The 15346-nt window shown below is 44.6% G+C and overlaps 1 protein-coding gene across 1 annotated transcript in view; it reads right to left on the bottom strand.

Moving 5' to 3' along the window:
• The window catches only part of Rad54l2 (RAD54 like 2), a 105932-nt gene that overhangs the window by 21871 nt on the left and 68715 nt on the right, over window positions 1–15346 (bottom strand). The window contains exons 3-13 of the mRNA XM_034484505.2: window positions 12268–12466; window positions 10164–10303; window positions 9441–9557; window positions 8751–8977; window positions 7294–7476; window positions 6750–6883; window positions 5648–5844; window positions 3023–3365; window positions 2117–2294; window positions 447–698; window positions 113–231 (exon numbers count right to left, since the gene is read on the bottom strand). Of these exons, the coding sequence (XP_034340396.1) occupies window positions 113–231; window positions 447–698; window positions 2117–2294; window positions 3023–3365; window positions 5648–5844; window positions 6750–6883; window positions 7294–7476; window positions 8751–8977; window positions 9441–9557; window positions 10164–10303; window positions 12268–12466 (2089 nt within the window). The remainder of the gene's footprint in view (window positions 1–112; window positions 232–446; window positions 699–2116; window positions 2295–3022; window positions 3366–5647; window positions 5845–6749; window positions 6884–7293; window positions 7477–8750; window positions 8978–9440; window positions 9558–10163; window positions 10304–12267; window positions 12467–15346) is intronic.

Consider the following 15346-nt stretch of genomic DNA (forward strand, 5'->3'; position numbering starts at 1 on the left):
TTGGTTACAGAACACTCTGGAAAAGGCAAAGGGCAAGTATGACGCTTGGCTTGATGGTCTGGCTCTGTAGATGCTGCACTCATCCTTCCTACAGACACCAGCATCTTCTTACCTAAATACAAGAATCTTGTCCCCAAGCTTCACACTTTCTTCAATCAGGTGGAAAAGAAGTACCATCTTGGGAGAGTTTTCCAGGACTCCAGTCTGATAATTAGTCAGAAGATCCTTGGCCTGCAAAAGAGAGGCAAGGAAGATTGGGGTAGCTCCAAGGCTGGATGGGTAGAAATAAAGTTCTCTCCGATAAGCAGTGTGGCCTGGTAACTTCCTGTAGAGTCCTTTCATAGGCCCCTCAGTGCACTGCATGTGTATGCTATCTTCTCCCCAGGCTGTTATCACCATCCCTCCTTAGCAGCAGCTATGGCTACTGCAGGCTCTCCTTGACTCACCCATTCATATGTAACAATGTTATTGCCCCGTTCCTGGAAAGGGTTGAAGCCAACTCCCTGTAGGAACTTGCTGTTGGTTGCTTCTCCCATTGAGGAAGGCAAGGCACTATCTTCTCCCTTGACTTTTGTGCTGTGTGGTGGGCAGCGGGCACTGGTCCCTGCTGAGCCAAGTTCTTCCACATCCAAGTCCTGCTCATTGGCTAGGTTTTCCTTCTGAAGGGCTTCATACAGCACATCAGGATGGTTCCATATCTAAAGTTAACAAAGGAAAGGCGGAGAGCGGAGAGCATTCCAAATGTGTGCCAAGGAGTATGGAGACACACTCAAACAAACAGCTGCTACAGTTCACATTGCATACCCAAAATTAATCCCCCCCCCCCAAATATATCCTTCCTAGTCGAAGAGCTTGTATTTTACTGCTAGCTTTGATGACTACAACACATGAACAGGAAGTGCCACTGTGTTTAGTGTATAACCAAAAGGGCTGTGTGACTAGCATTTCATTCTTAACTCAAATGAACGGGGAAAGAAAGCTTTGTTTTCATTGTGTGGCTACATTCAGCTACTATACAAAACAAAATGAATCCCTCCCTATGAAAAAAAGATAACTGATTGACACATAACCAATTGGGTGTAATTTCAGGAATGACTCCTAGGAAATGTTAAGATTCCTGGCAAAGGAGCAAGCAGGAAGGATACCATAGCCCAGAGCACTAGCCAAAGACCACTTTTGCTTTTGTTTCTTGCCTCTGGTCAGGGCAGTGGCTACAAAAGCAGTATTTTGAAAGCCATGTGTCATGGTACCTGGAAGGTTGAGGGCAAGAGGACTGCCAAGAGTTTAAAGCCAGTCAAGACAATATGGTAGAACTCTGTTTCGAAAGACAAAAGAGGTATTTTGAAATCCTATCTATTGCCAGGTGTGGTTGATATGCACCAGTAATTCCCATATTCAGGAGGCTGAGGCAGGAGGATCTGAGTTCCAAGACAGCCTGGACTATATAATGAGAATCTAAATGAATAGATGGGTGGATGAATGAATGAATGAGTGAATGACTGAAGAAATCCCACCTGATCCCAGAGATATATCTTCAGCCAACTTACTAAAGTAGAGGTGAATCAGGAACAATACCTAACAGATCTTCCAAGAATATAACCAGAGACACTAAGTCAAAGAAATAGGATCAATAGCAGGTATGAGAAAGAGCTCCACCTATTAAATACAGACCAAACAAAAGGCACTTTATAACTTCTGTTTTCTACTTTTGGGAGGCAGTGTCTCCCTATGGAGCTCAAGCTGTCCCAAATTGCTACACGTTACCTCAGCCTCCTGAATGTTAGCATTACAGGCATACACCTCTAGGTCCAGCCCCAGTCATATTGCAGTATGACTCCATCCCACAATGGGCCTCTAGCACCCTTCTTTTCCAGACAAAAAGTCAGTAAAAATGGATGGTGTCTGGGGTTCAGCACATTCTATGAGCAAGAAAATTGCAAGAAGTTTTGTGGCATACAATCAGCATGCCTTGTCTGGAGTCCCCAGAGATTACTCCAGCATTGTGAATGAGGGCAGCCCTGTCCACTTCAGCCTTGCTTCAGCAATTCCCATGAGGATCCCGCCCTAGGACTTATGTGCACCCTTATTTCCATCCATTCCCTGAGGCCCCACTCACCTTGCAGCATACACAGAAAGCCTTCAGAGGATTCAGCCCCAACCAGCCACTGCTACCACAATCCCGGAAACGGTCCATGAATTGTGTGTACAAATCTCGCTGGATCTGAGAAAGCCGCACCAGGATCACATTCTCTTCTTTGGCAGGGAGGTGAATCTTCAACACAGTGTGGCCTCTCCTACAGAGGCAAAGAGATCAGAAGTGGCCTATAAGAAGCACACCCAGGAACTGTGGCCAGGATCAGTTGAGGATAAAATCAAGGCCTTACACTCTTACACCATCCTCTGGAAATCTTTTGACATGCAATGCACCCTTGTGTTGGAACAGGATGGTACACACAAAGTGGCCCTGCCCTGAGTCACAACTAACTGGGTAACTAAGGCCAAAGGAACTCTAGGTTCTTGCCCAGATTCAGGGATGCCTCTCTGAGCTTTTCCCACATTTGTCATCCTACCAGAAGAAAATGAAGAGCTGCTTTAGGTCAGTCTACACCACATCAAATGGGAAAATGGTAAAGCAATATTCTAGAATCATATCTATTCTTTTATCAGATTCAGCAGAATGTGGCTCATTCTTACTTTTTAAAAACAAGTTAAAACAGGTATTTTTCAGCAACAAGTAGTTTTTGATAACACTAGCTTGAGTTCACTGGCCTCAGACTCACCTACCTCATCCTCTTGAGTGCTAGGAGACATGTGTCATCACATTCAACAAAGACAACTTTTGAGTCAAGAGCTTATAGGCTAAACTTCCAGATACTATATATAAACACACATCAACCATCTGCTAGTCATTCAGTTTTATTGCTGCTTCACTAGGAAGAGAACTCTAGTGGTAACATTTCCTGCTCATGAGAGCTTTGGTATGCCCACTACCCATTGAAGGATTCAGTAAACAAGGCCTCACCTCTGCACAAAGCCTTCCAAAAGGCTGTGCAAAACATGGCTCCGGTAGCGCATGAGGCGGACATCCTGAGGTGTGCTGTCAATACACTGTCCGTTTAAGATAGGGCGTTCAAACATGTTGCTGAACTCCTGACGAGTACCAAGGAAATCTGGGCGCACAAAGTCCACCATGCACCAGTACTCAATGAGGTTGTTCTGTAGAGGGTAGCCAGTCAGCACTACCCGCCGACGAGAACGTATGTTCTTCAGAGCCTGTGAGGTGCTGGCTTGGCAATTTTTGATGCGGTGTCCCTCGTCACAGATCACCACATCAGGACCAGGGCGGCATAAGGCCTTCTCAAACTCTAAGGAGGGAAGAGGATCCGAAGTCAGAGGGTGAGAGGGCCTGCTCTTAGTCAATTATATGAGAAGTAGGGGAGAACCCTGGAAGAGACAGAAGAAATGAAGGAAGCAGGGAAGCAAGAGTCAGCCCCCATTTACCAAGGGGAAGCAGCCAGATACGCTCCTACATGTTCTGTGTGAGGTTAACCTAGCCACTGACTCTTGCATTAATATCTTCTTATCCCCATTCCTTTCCTTACTTTCCTTACTCATGTTAAAATTTTCTTTTTCAAGCTAAAATAAAAATTACTTGCAATCCTAGGGTTTAAATCATTTGGGGGACAGGGACTAGGTAGGGGGCCCTTCACAAATTGTGAGAATAGGATTAAAAATATGTCTGGATAAAATCCATTAGACACCACAGTAGGCCCTTGTCATCCAGCACTTTGGGTCCTTCTGAAGGCTGGCTGACAGCAGCTGGTTAAGGTATCACCGGTCACTGTAAATAGCACGTTCATCTTCCACAGAAGCAAACCCAGGACAGACATACCACAGAATGAAGACTTATGAAATGAATGGTTTCTAAATCCTTAAAAACTTTCAGTGAACAATGGTTCTTTAAAAAATAGAATGGATACCCATAGGTTGGTACGTCTCTCATTCCTCATTAGAGAACCTTCTCCTTGTAGAGGGAAATTAACACAGAGACTCACAATGGGCCAACCTGTCGAGTAAAACCTGTAGTGTGCTCAGCCATAAATAAATGTACATCTCTCTCCCTCTCCCCGCAATACACACATTCGTTCTCATATTCTCTCTCTCTCTCTCTCTCTCTCTCTCTCTCTCTCTCTCTCTCTACACACACACACACACACACACACACACACACACACACACACCAGGATCTTTGTGGAAGAGAGGGTAGAAAGATTATTAAGAGGCATAGATGGAAAATAACTTCAAGAAATCTATTTTTTGGACACAACAGAGCAGCTGACCATAGGGACTCAGCTATTGTGAGAGCCTTTAGAAAAACCCAGGCCAGTTCAAGCCAGGTGAAATCTCAGCATAGAGGAGGAAAAGTGGGCAGGATTCTCAACATTAGCTGAGGTGCTACTGGTACTTGGGAGAGGCTGGGAGGGGGCCAATCAGTTTTCTTTAATGATGTCACCCCTGGAGGGTCCACCACACACACTCCCATGAACAACATAAACTGAATTTGAGTTGCAGGGATGGGGTAGGGAGGTAAGGGTAGTGAGGGCAGATCTGGAGGGAAGGGAAGTTGGAAGAGGGAAACATTGACTAAAATATATTGCATGAAATTCTCAAAGAATTACCAACATGTATGTATGTATGTATGTATGTATGTATGTTTTAATTTTACTAGCATATTCATTTTATTTATGTATGTTTGTACATCATGTGCATACTTGGTGCCTGTAGGGGTCAGAAGAAGGCATTGGATCCCCTGAAACTAGAATTATAGACAGTCGTGAACCATTATGTAGGTGCTGGGAAAAACTGGGTCCTCTAGAAGAGCAACAAGTGCTCTTAACTGCTGGGCCATCTCTAGAGCCCTAAATATTGTTCTTTTTTTAAAGATAGAATAAAACTAAAAACAATCAACTGAGATGATTCCTTTTTATAAATTCACAAGTATCACTGCTCTTCTGTCTTTATATTAGCTTTAGTGGATTTTTCGTTTGCTTTGTTTTGTTTGAGACAGGGTCAAACTATGTAGGCCTAGATGGCCTGGAACTTACTATGTAAAAAGAGATGGCATCAGACTCACAGAGACCTGCCTGCTCCTGCCTCCCGAGTGCTAAGATTTAAATATGTACACCATCATGCTTAGCCCTTAGAAGAAAACAACTTGGGCTGGAGAGATGGCTCAGTGGTTAAGAGCACTGACTGCTCTTCTAGAGGTCAATTCCCAGCAACTACATGGTGGCTCACAACCATCTGCAATGGGGTCTGATGCCCTCTTCTGGTGTGTCTGAAGAGAGCAATGGTATATTCATATACATAAATCATTAAAAACAATAAAACATGTTTCCTTAATACTTTCTCACAATATCTCCATAAATTGGTAATGGCAGTGGTTACTTTCCATTGACACAAAGCCAGGGAGTGTCCTTTGAACCCAGGTGTGGATTCTAGAAAATACAGCTGTTTCTGAAAGGTACTGAAAGTTGTCCCACCCAGCTAGCTGGTTTATGTTAACAATCCATTTCAAAGATAACTGGTACTTGCGGCCTCTTCTGCCCTGCCATCTCCTGGAGCATCCCCGGGATAAGCCACCCACCTCTCCGGAACTCCTGCTGCCGGTCTTCTTCATCCAGATCAATGATGACCGGGTGAGAGCGTTTCTTGGTTTTCTTCGGTCTACTTGTGGCTAAGGACTTCTTCAGAGTGAGCAGTCTGTACATCTCATACCCCATCAGCAGTACTCCACCCTCTGAAACCCAATCAGTTGTCACTTTCGCACGGGATGCCACAGTCCTGCAGAAGGGAGAACTCTGTGAGATATAAGTTGTTCTGTAAAGTTGGCTTTTCATTTTTTCAAAAGGGAAACAGAAAGAAAATACTGTTGTATTGGCTGCTAATCAGTAAGAATTTTTTTAGTCAGAGCTGCATTGATTTATATCTGGAATGCTTTACTGGCAAAGATTTCGTTTGGCAGCAAGCATGAGGTAGATTAGCTAACCAAGGACGTTTCTAGTGTCCCAGAAGTACTACTCTACACTGAACTGGATCACTGATGAAGGCGAACGGAGGGAATCAGTAATGCCATGGAAGAGGGGAAAAGGAAGTCTTAAGCCCTTGCACATATACGTACAGGACAACATTCCAGAAAGCATTTCAGGTAATTCCTTCCCATGGTAAACACAAGCCATGGCAAGAAAGGCAACACTCCACCTTTTATCAAACCAGGATCCAGTGATAAAACAAAAGAAAACAAAAGAAAAGTACAAGAGAAAGACAATGGAGAACCAAAGCCCCTTGGCAGTACCTCTACTCACACCTGAGCACTAACTAAAATCTGACAAAGCAGAGCAGGGATCAACCACCTGCTGGGTTGCTAAGAGACTTTGATGGGTTCACTGTGTCACACTGGTGTGGTAGGCTTCTTCCCCCACTTAGTGATACAGATGTAAGCCAGATGTCTAGGCTGCAGACGTCTTATGACAGAAAAGCATCCCAGAGCAGAACTAAGAACTTCCCTCTTCCCAGGCTGTAGAATCTGACTGAACTGAACTGAACAAGTGTGTGGCTAGGGTGAGGGGTGAGCAGGAACAGAGATAGAGAAACATCAAAAAATCAAATCTGGAAAGACAGAGACATACTTCAGTAGTCTCAGAGAAGTCTAAAATAAATACGACAGAGAGGACAGGTAGGCCACCTACTTGTGTTCATCATTCAAGATATGAACTTTAAAGAATCGAGGCTGGATTTCTTCAGGCTTGCTGTCAGCTGGGAGGGCGTCAGGAGCCGGGAGCCACATGTTGAACTCTGCCAACCAATTCTGAAGAGTGTTCACCTATGACAGGCCCAAAAGAGTTGTCTCTTTCTTTCTCTCTCTCTTTTTAAAAATATTTTTATTTATTTTGTGTATGTACATATATGTGGAGGTCAGAGGACAACCTGTGGGAACCAGTCCTCTACTCTCCTCTACTCTCCTGACAATATGCAGATTCCCAGACTTGAATTCAGGTCATCATCACTTTTACCATTAAACAAAACTGTCCCCTGTCCCCAACACACACAAACACACACACATACATAGACAGACAGACAGACAGACAGACAGACAGACACAGATATACCCACACTCACACATACAGACACACACAGACACGCACGCACACACGCATGCGAGCGCTCAAAGTTAGACTCAACAAGTTTTTGGGTACCCAGAGATGTTCAGAGGGGTGATTTAAGAGCTCTTACCGGCACAATGGCAAGGACTGTTTTGGCTGGCGTGTGGCGGAAAAGTACATCAATGAAGGAGATCACTTGCAGAGTTTTCCCCAGACCCATGCTGTGGGCCAGGATACAGCCAAAGCCACTACTGGTCTTAAATCTTTCTAAGGACTCCACCAGGTTATCGTATAGGAACCGGATCCCACCAATCTAACAAGAAACAAACCACAAAATGTTAGAAACACTACCAGACACACACACAGACACACACAGACACACACACACATACACACACACAGAGCCAGGCAGTGGTGGTGCACACCTTTAATCCCAGCACTTGGGAGGCAGAGGCAGAGGCAGGTGGATTTCTGAGTTCAAGGCCAGCCTGGTCTACAGAGTGAGTTCCAGGACAGCCAGGGCTATAGAGAGAAACCCTGTCTCGAAAAACAAAACAAAACAAAACAAAACAAAACAAAAACAAAAAACAACCAAACAAACAAAAACAAAACAAACAAACAAAAACCCTACTACCAGAGATCAGGGCTCCATAGTTTTACTCGCTTGGGAATGGTCAGTAAATAAGCATGTATTATGTCAGATGTTGGTATGAGTGGAGAAGGAGGTTTCCCTATACCCTGACTGGTCTATAGAAGTTTCTTGGTCACTCTGGCTAGTGACAGTCATCTTGGCAATACACAAAATAGCACTGACCTTGTATAAGGTCCCACAGGAGCTAAAGAGTCTTCAGTATCAAACCCCTAACAAGGTCTTTCAATCAGCCTGGCTGCTCTGTGCTTGAAGGGGTGCCTCCTCTATGCATCCCAATAGTTCTTACTGTGGGAAGTTCTGAAACTGAAGTCAATCTCTGACTGTGTGGGTCACTCAGTGGTCCTAGTTCCAAGCACTGGATCAATACAAACTATTATGTTCTCAATTTTCAGAAATTCCCTAATGTCTGGCTTTCATATGTCTTTTGAATCTATACCTCCCAAACTTTTCCTTGTTGATCCATCAGAACCAAGATGTGGTAAGTGACATTTTTAGTATTTATTTCAGTGTGTGTGTGTGTGTGTGTGTGTGTGTGTGTGTGTGTGTGTGTGTGCACCAAGTGCATACAGGACCCCTTGGATGTCAAGAGGCATCAGATCCCTCAGAACTGGAGTTACAGAGCCACTATGCCAGTGCTAGGAACCAAACCTGAGTCCTTTGCAAGAGCAGTGTGTGCTCTTAACAGCCAGGCCTTCCTCCAGTCCCTACAGTGATTTCTACTTGACAGGGCTAGCCCGAGGCTTGGCTTATCTCTTTTCTCTCCCCACTATGTACATATTCAAAGGACTCTTCAAACATCAACTGGATCAGAGTTTTCCACTAGCTACTCTTGGGATCCAACAAGTACTTCACAGGCTGTAATACTAATAACCAGCAGCAGGCAATGCTTGTAGCACGGAAAAAGGAAACGAGAGTAAGATCAAGATTGGCTGTACCTGATGAGGTTTCACAGCCCGTGCCAACTGTGGGGCCAGGAAGACATTCTCCTCCTCTGGAGGGTGATTCAGGTTGACAAGAACCCGCCCAAGAGCATCATGCTGGTTTAAGGCGTCGTTCACATGGGTACCACCCTTCTCCTCTTCCTCGTCCTCCTCGCTGACAGACTCACTGCTGTCCACAATGTGCAGAGTATCCTCCTCTCCAGAACTCAGTTCAATCACCTCTGAGTCAGGGGAAAAAAAAAAAAAAAAAAAACAAAGGAGTAGAGTACTGTGTGCTTTGTCAGAGCAAAAGGGACAGGTAGTTAGCTAAAACTTGACACCACTTACAAAAGAAATGTTTTTAAAGTTTCTTTCTTTCAGAGACAAAGTAAGGTAGTTAACACAGTATGTGTTCTAGAAGTAGACTCCAAACCAAATGAACAAGGACTGGATTCTTCAAAAGTCAGGTGTGGTGGTATAATGAGTCCCACACTCAGACAGCTGAGAGACAGGGGGATTATTACTATGAGTTCCAAGCTAGACTACAGTGTAAGACCTTAACACCTCTACCACTAATAACTAAAAAGAAAGAAAGAGAGAGAGAATTAAAAGGAGGGAGGGAACGGGGGAGGGAATGAGCAAGAGACTAAATGTAAAGATGAGCACTGACCGGGAGGACGTGGAGGAGCCCAGGCCTGACCTTACCATCTCGACTGCTTTTCTCATCCTCACTGCCGCTGCTACTGTCCAAACAAATGACTTCCTGGGCCAAGACCCGAGGAGGAAGTTGGGGACCATCACTAGCTCGTAAGACAATTTCCTCTGGAAAAAGAAAGATGAAAGTGAACACATTTAGGGCCAGTGAGATGGTTCAGCAGGTAAAAGTGCTTGATGCCAAGCCTGGAGACCTGAATGTAGTCACCAGGACCCACATGACAGAGGAAGAGAGCCAATTTTTCTAAGTTGTCCTCTGGCCTCTACACATCATTCACAAATGTGCCTCTACATGCACGCACACACACACATACACACACACCAACTAAAGTTTTTTAAAAAAACAAACAAACCTCCCCACATTCAGTTCAAATATTTCCCCAAGTGCTTGCCACCTTCCTCTTTTGCTGCTCTAATGAGGGAATGATCATTGAGAAGAGAAGCAGAGGGAAGCTAAAAAAACATCCCAGTCTCGCTTCTAAGTTCTCCTGGCATTCTAAGAGCTAAAGCTATAGGGAAAACAACAAGACTCAATAAAATTAACTTGAGTATGTTTTAATCTATTTCCAATTTCTAAATGACAGCACTTCTGACTGTGAAGGTTTGTCAACAAGCAAAGGGCCTTCAGGATTCTTCCTAAACCACAACCCAGATCTGTCTGACCACTCTGCAAGCTAAGGGACTCTTGGTCATTTCTGACAGAAGGTTGCTTACCAGGTAGGAACTCCAAAGGGACAGTCGGAATGGGGGCTGCATATTCTTTCCTCTGCTGCTCCAGGCGTTTTCTTCTTTCCAATTCTTCCTGCTGTGCTGCTTTGGTAACTGGTTCCAACTGATCCTCCCGGAGTAGCTTTCTAACCATTGAAAAGAGATGACCCTTCAATTAACTTGTGATTTGTACAGAGTAGCTGGGTATAGTTGTGCAAGCCTTTAATCTCAGCACTCAGGAGACAGACAGATCTCTCTGAGTTCCACACCATGGAACTACGCAGTGAGTTCCAGGATAGCCACTGCTGCATAGTAAGACCCTGTCTCAAAAATCAAGCTAGTCCAAACAAACAAGAAACAAACAAAACAAACAAACCAAAAAGACTTGGGTAAAATTCAAAGGGCTCTGCACTACCATACTTCACTCATGATTTGTTCTCACAGACAGCCCTACCAATCTGACTCTGCATATTAAAGATGAAGTGCGAGGGAGGGGCTGTGGAGCTGTCTGAGGGACAGAGGAGATGTCTCAGTTGCGAGAGCAGCTGCTGTGCAAGCATTAGACCCCAATAAGGATTCCCAGTGCCCACCTAAAAAGCTGGGCTTGGCCATGTGATGTGGACACAAGAAGGTGGGACAGGACAGGACAAAGACAGGACTGCTTGGGCTTGCTGGTCAGCAAATGCCTGGTTTTTCTCCTGTGCTGTTTGAAAAACACTGAGCTCCAGGTTCAGGGAGAGACTCAAGTCTCAAGGGCATAATCTCCATTATACCCTTGAGAGAACAAGGAGAGAACAAGGGAGGAAGACACTGAACGTCCTCCACTGACCTGACACCACCCCCCCTATACATAAATAAAAGTGTGTGTGCGTGTTGCTATTAGCCGGAGGAAGAGACAGCTCAGTAGTTAGGAGAGCTTGCTCTGCATGGGGAAGGACTGAAGTTCAAATTCTCAGACCCATGTAGAAGCCAGGAATGGCTGAGCATGTGTATAATATAATTCTACTACTGGGGGGCAGTGGCAGGCTGATCCTAAGAATTGCTGGCCAAAATGAAAGACCTATTCAATGGAAACCACTGTCTCGCAGCAGTGAAGATATTTTGATGTCTCACTGTGACCTCCACACATTCTACTGCTTGCACTATGCCATAAATACACAATACATGGGTATGTACACACACACACAGTTAAAGTTGTTAGGCAGACAAACAGGGTAAGTTTCCATTACATGCTTTGAAAGCTGTGGAGCAATACTAAGCACAGTGGCCCACACTTGTGATTCTAGCACTTGACAGGCTGCAGTGTGAAGATTACCACATGTTCAATGCCAGGGCTACATAGTGAGTTCAAGGGCAGCCTGAGCTACTGGGTTAGACTGTTTCAAACAAACAAATGAAGAACAAAGTATAACAAACGGGGAAATGATGTTGTTTATCTCCTCTTATAGATCAAGTTGTTATTTGGCAGAAGGAAGGGTTGTTGAGGATTTGGAAAGTTAAGAACATTATATTTGGTTCTTTTAGGTCAAGGAAGAAGTCCCACTTTTGGGTCAGTCTCCAACTATCTGAAATTGAATTCCAAGGAGACGATGAGTCAGTTTATGGGAGGTTGATGCTGATTGTTTACTGATCTGTTTTAAACTTCATGTTTTGAGACATAAAGGAAGAAAAGTCTAAGTCAGAGGACCTTATTATCATCAAGCTGCCACCCAAGGCCTCTCAATGGTCAAATGCTGCTGCCTGCCCTGCACCTCCCCACCTCCACCACATCTTCCCTACATTCTGTGCAGCTCAACAGTAGGTCTGAACTGCCCCTTCACTACTGCTTTGTTGTTTTGTTTGTTTGTTTTTTGGTAGTGGTTGTTGCTGTTTTGAGACAGGGTCTCCTTATGTAATCTAACTGGTCTGGAACTCATGACTCTCTTGCCTCAGCCTCTTAAGTGCCTGTATCGCAGGCATGTGTCACCGCATGTGCCATCTGCACTATTAATGATGGTTCAGAGTTGGACACTGTTCTCCACTGGAAAGGACATTCTTGTCCAGATTAACTTTTCTGTTATAACTACTAGTAATACTCTCTCCAATTCTCCTTTCCCAGAACACAGCTCACCGTATGTTTCTTCTCATGTGAGAGGGCTTCTGAGCTCGTTTCTTTTTGGGGTCCTCGGATGCTAGGATCTTGCCTTGGTGCCTAAGCTGCTCTGAAGGCTCAGACTGAGATGAGGTAGTTGAAGTGCACCGCGGCGGCCGCTGCCCATCTTCCCCCAGCTGGGCATGCTCAGTGCCACACATGCCTTCCAGGGATGGGTCTAGAAAAAAGAGGGGAGAAAGAAGTGGCTTACTGAGGTCAGTGGAGGAGATGGATTTTGATGCCAGGCATCCCAAGGTTCAAATCCTGACCAGAGAAGGGCACATAACAAATGACAACATTAAGTGGTGTATAATAGGAGTTAGGAGACCTCTGAGTGTTGGCTATGCTGGTGCATGCCTGCAGTCCCAGCATTTGGGAGTTTTTGACAACTCACAGTGCTCCTTTCAGAGTTTGGAGTAGTAACTTGCTCAACTTGTCAGCCATTTAGTGCGGACTTACAAATGGCAAGCTCTGCCCCAGATGTATCAAGAGATAGTTTTAAGACTCCTTTCCTTCAAAGAATATTGTGTTCTATAAGAGATGGCTCATGTATACTGAGACAAAACACAGCAATATGTATCAAATATTAAAGAAGGGGCAAGTCACCACATGGGTGCTAGGTACTAAATCCAGGTTCTCTATAAGAACAGCAAGTGTTCTTTTCCAGCCCCAAAATAAGTTATTTTCTTCAGAAGATGCAGGGGGGTTATTCAGACTGATTTTGAACCTTCTGCTGAAAGTAATGAAACAGAACAGGAAATATGTCAGACAGGGGAGCTGTGTCAATCTGCCTTGTCATTCTTTGCAGAACAGTTTAGGAGGCTGGATTTATCAAACAAGATCATCTGTGTCCCCTCATGCTTGGAGCTATGTCCTTGGACTCATGACACTGTATTGAAGTAAAGCCTGTACCAGTTCACCATCTTAACAATAAACAGAACTATCTTGAAGGAGGAGTGGAGTCAAAGTAGAACACCAAGACTTTTAGCTGCTCTCCCAAGTCTGTTTCTATTGCAAACAGCTCCAAAGAAAAGCCAGGCAAATGTCTGCCATTAAAAGAACTATCTTAGCTGGGTGGTGGTGGTGCACGCCTTTAATCCCAGCACTTGGGAGGCAGAGGCAGGCGGATTTCTGAGTTCAAGGCCAGCCTGGTCTACAGAGTGAGTTCCAGGACAGTCAGGGCTACACAGAGAAACCCTGTCTTGAAAATAAAACAAACAAACAAACAAACAAACAAAAAACCCAAAAAACAAAACAAAAAAACAGGCTTAGTGGTGCAGACCTTTAATCCCAGTGTTTAGTGAGCATAGGTAGGCAGACTTCTCTGAGTTCAAGACTGACCTGGTCTACATAGTGAGCTCCAGGACAGCTAGAGCTACACAGTTAGACAGTATCTCAGAAAAGAAAAAAGTAAATAAACCAACAAACCAACCACCAACAAATCTTTCCTTTTAGTACCCTTTCCTCTCAAACACAGATGGACAACATTTTCATAACTGTCCAACTCTCTGCCCTAAATTCTTATCTCCTAAAAAAGAGAGCCATCAATATTGGGGGGTGTTTTTGTGCACTGTGTATTTAGGTGCTGATTACTGAGTCCAGAGATCTGGTTGCAGTCCTGATGTTGGCACTGTCAAGTATCTCCTGTCTTGATGTTGTGTAAAAGTTGTTTTTCATCACCTCTGATTGCTTAATAAAGAGCTGATCAGCCAATATCTGGGTAAGAGAGAATAAGGAGATGCTTCTGATCCCAGTGAGAGGGTGGCTGGGAGAGAGCAGCAAGAGAGGAATTTGCCATGAGCAGGTGGCCACGAGAGGGTTAGTGGAGGAGGACACCAAAGGAGCGGGAGCAGCCAGGGTAAAACCAAGACAGCAGGTAACACCATGGGGCTGGGAAGTAGGCCAGACCCAGGTGTAGTGCAAGAAGCTATTAGTAAATACACCAGGTCTCCATGTCATTATTTTAGAGCAAAGGCAGGCATTGAGAAGCCCTGAACTTTTACACCCAACCCCACCCTGCCCCAAATAAACAGCTGCTTACATAGCAGACCCCCTAGGAGGGGATATCCACTGCTAAGTGAGCACCTACAGAGGTGGCTTATTGGGGGTAGAGTAGATAAAAACTGCAGAATGGCCTACTAAACTTGTAGCTGAGCTGAGACAGGGCAACTTGGTGGGTTTTGCTGGTTCTCTGGCTTGGTTGTACAATGGCCTTGCTGTTTTCTCACTGAGCTATACCCCATGCCGGGATAATGACCTTTGATGCTCTCCCAATCTTCCTATGTTTTGTTTCTATTTCACAAGCAAATGTATTGAGTAACTACTTGGAGGAACAGTTGGAGGCAAGGTTAAAGACAGGCAGACAGGACAGAGTCCCAACAGGGGGCAGTTCTGCAAGGTCAAGCCAAGGGGGCAGAAACTGATCTGCTGGACAATGAGAACTTGTTGCTAACTGCTGTTTCCCAGTTCTGGCTGCCATGCTTCCTCATAGAATGGGCTGTTCTTGGGAGGAGAAAACACAGCTGCTAGTCTTTCAGAGTTACTGACAGATTTACTATTAAATATCCATTCCAAGCTATGAGCCTATTACCTAGGGTCTAGCAGGGGGCTAAGTGCAATAAAATTTTTTAAATGCTCAGACACTGGTCAGTTGTGGTAGACCTATAATCAAACAAGAAGCTAAAAAGAAGACAGAGAAACCATGTCTCAAAATACAAACAATCAAAAAAAAAAAAAAAAAAAAAACAATCCCCCCCCCCCAAAAAAAAAAGTAATTAAGGCAGTGGTGGCACACGCCTTTAATCCCAGCACTTGGGAGGCAGAGGCAGGTAGATTTCTAAGTTGGAGGCCAGCCTGGTCCACAGAGTGAGTTCCAGGACAGCCAGGGCTACACAGAAAACCCCTGTCTCGAACTCCCCACCAAAAAATGTAATTAGTATTTGCATAGCTTAAAAGCCAACGGCTATTACTATCCTGGCTAAGATCATAGGTTCAGACCTGGGCACAAATATCCTTGAACTTTCTCTTTGACCTGAATGCCTTGAACTTCTCTTTCACT

This window comes from Arvicanthis niloticus, chromosome 21, assembly GCF_011762505.2.
Source record: "Arvicanthis niloticus isolate mArvNil1 chromosome 21, mArvNil1.pat.X, whole genome shotgun sequence".
Lineage (NCBI taxonomy): Eukaryota > Metazoa > Chordata > Mammalia > Rodentia > Muridae > Arvicanthis > Arvicanthis niloticus.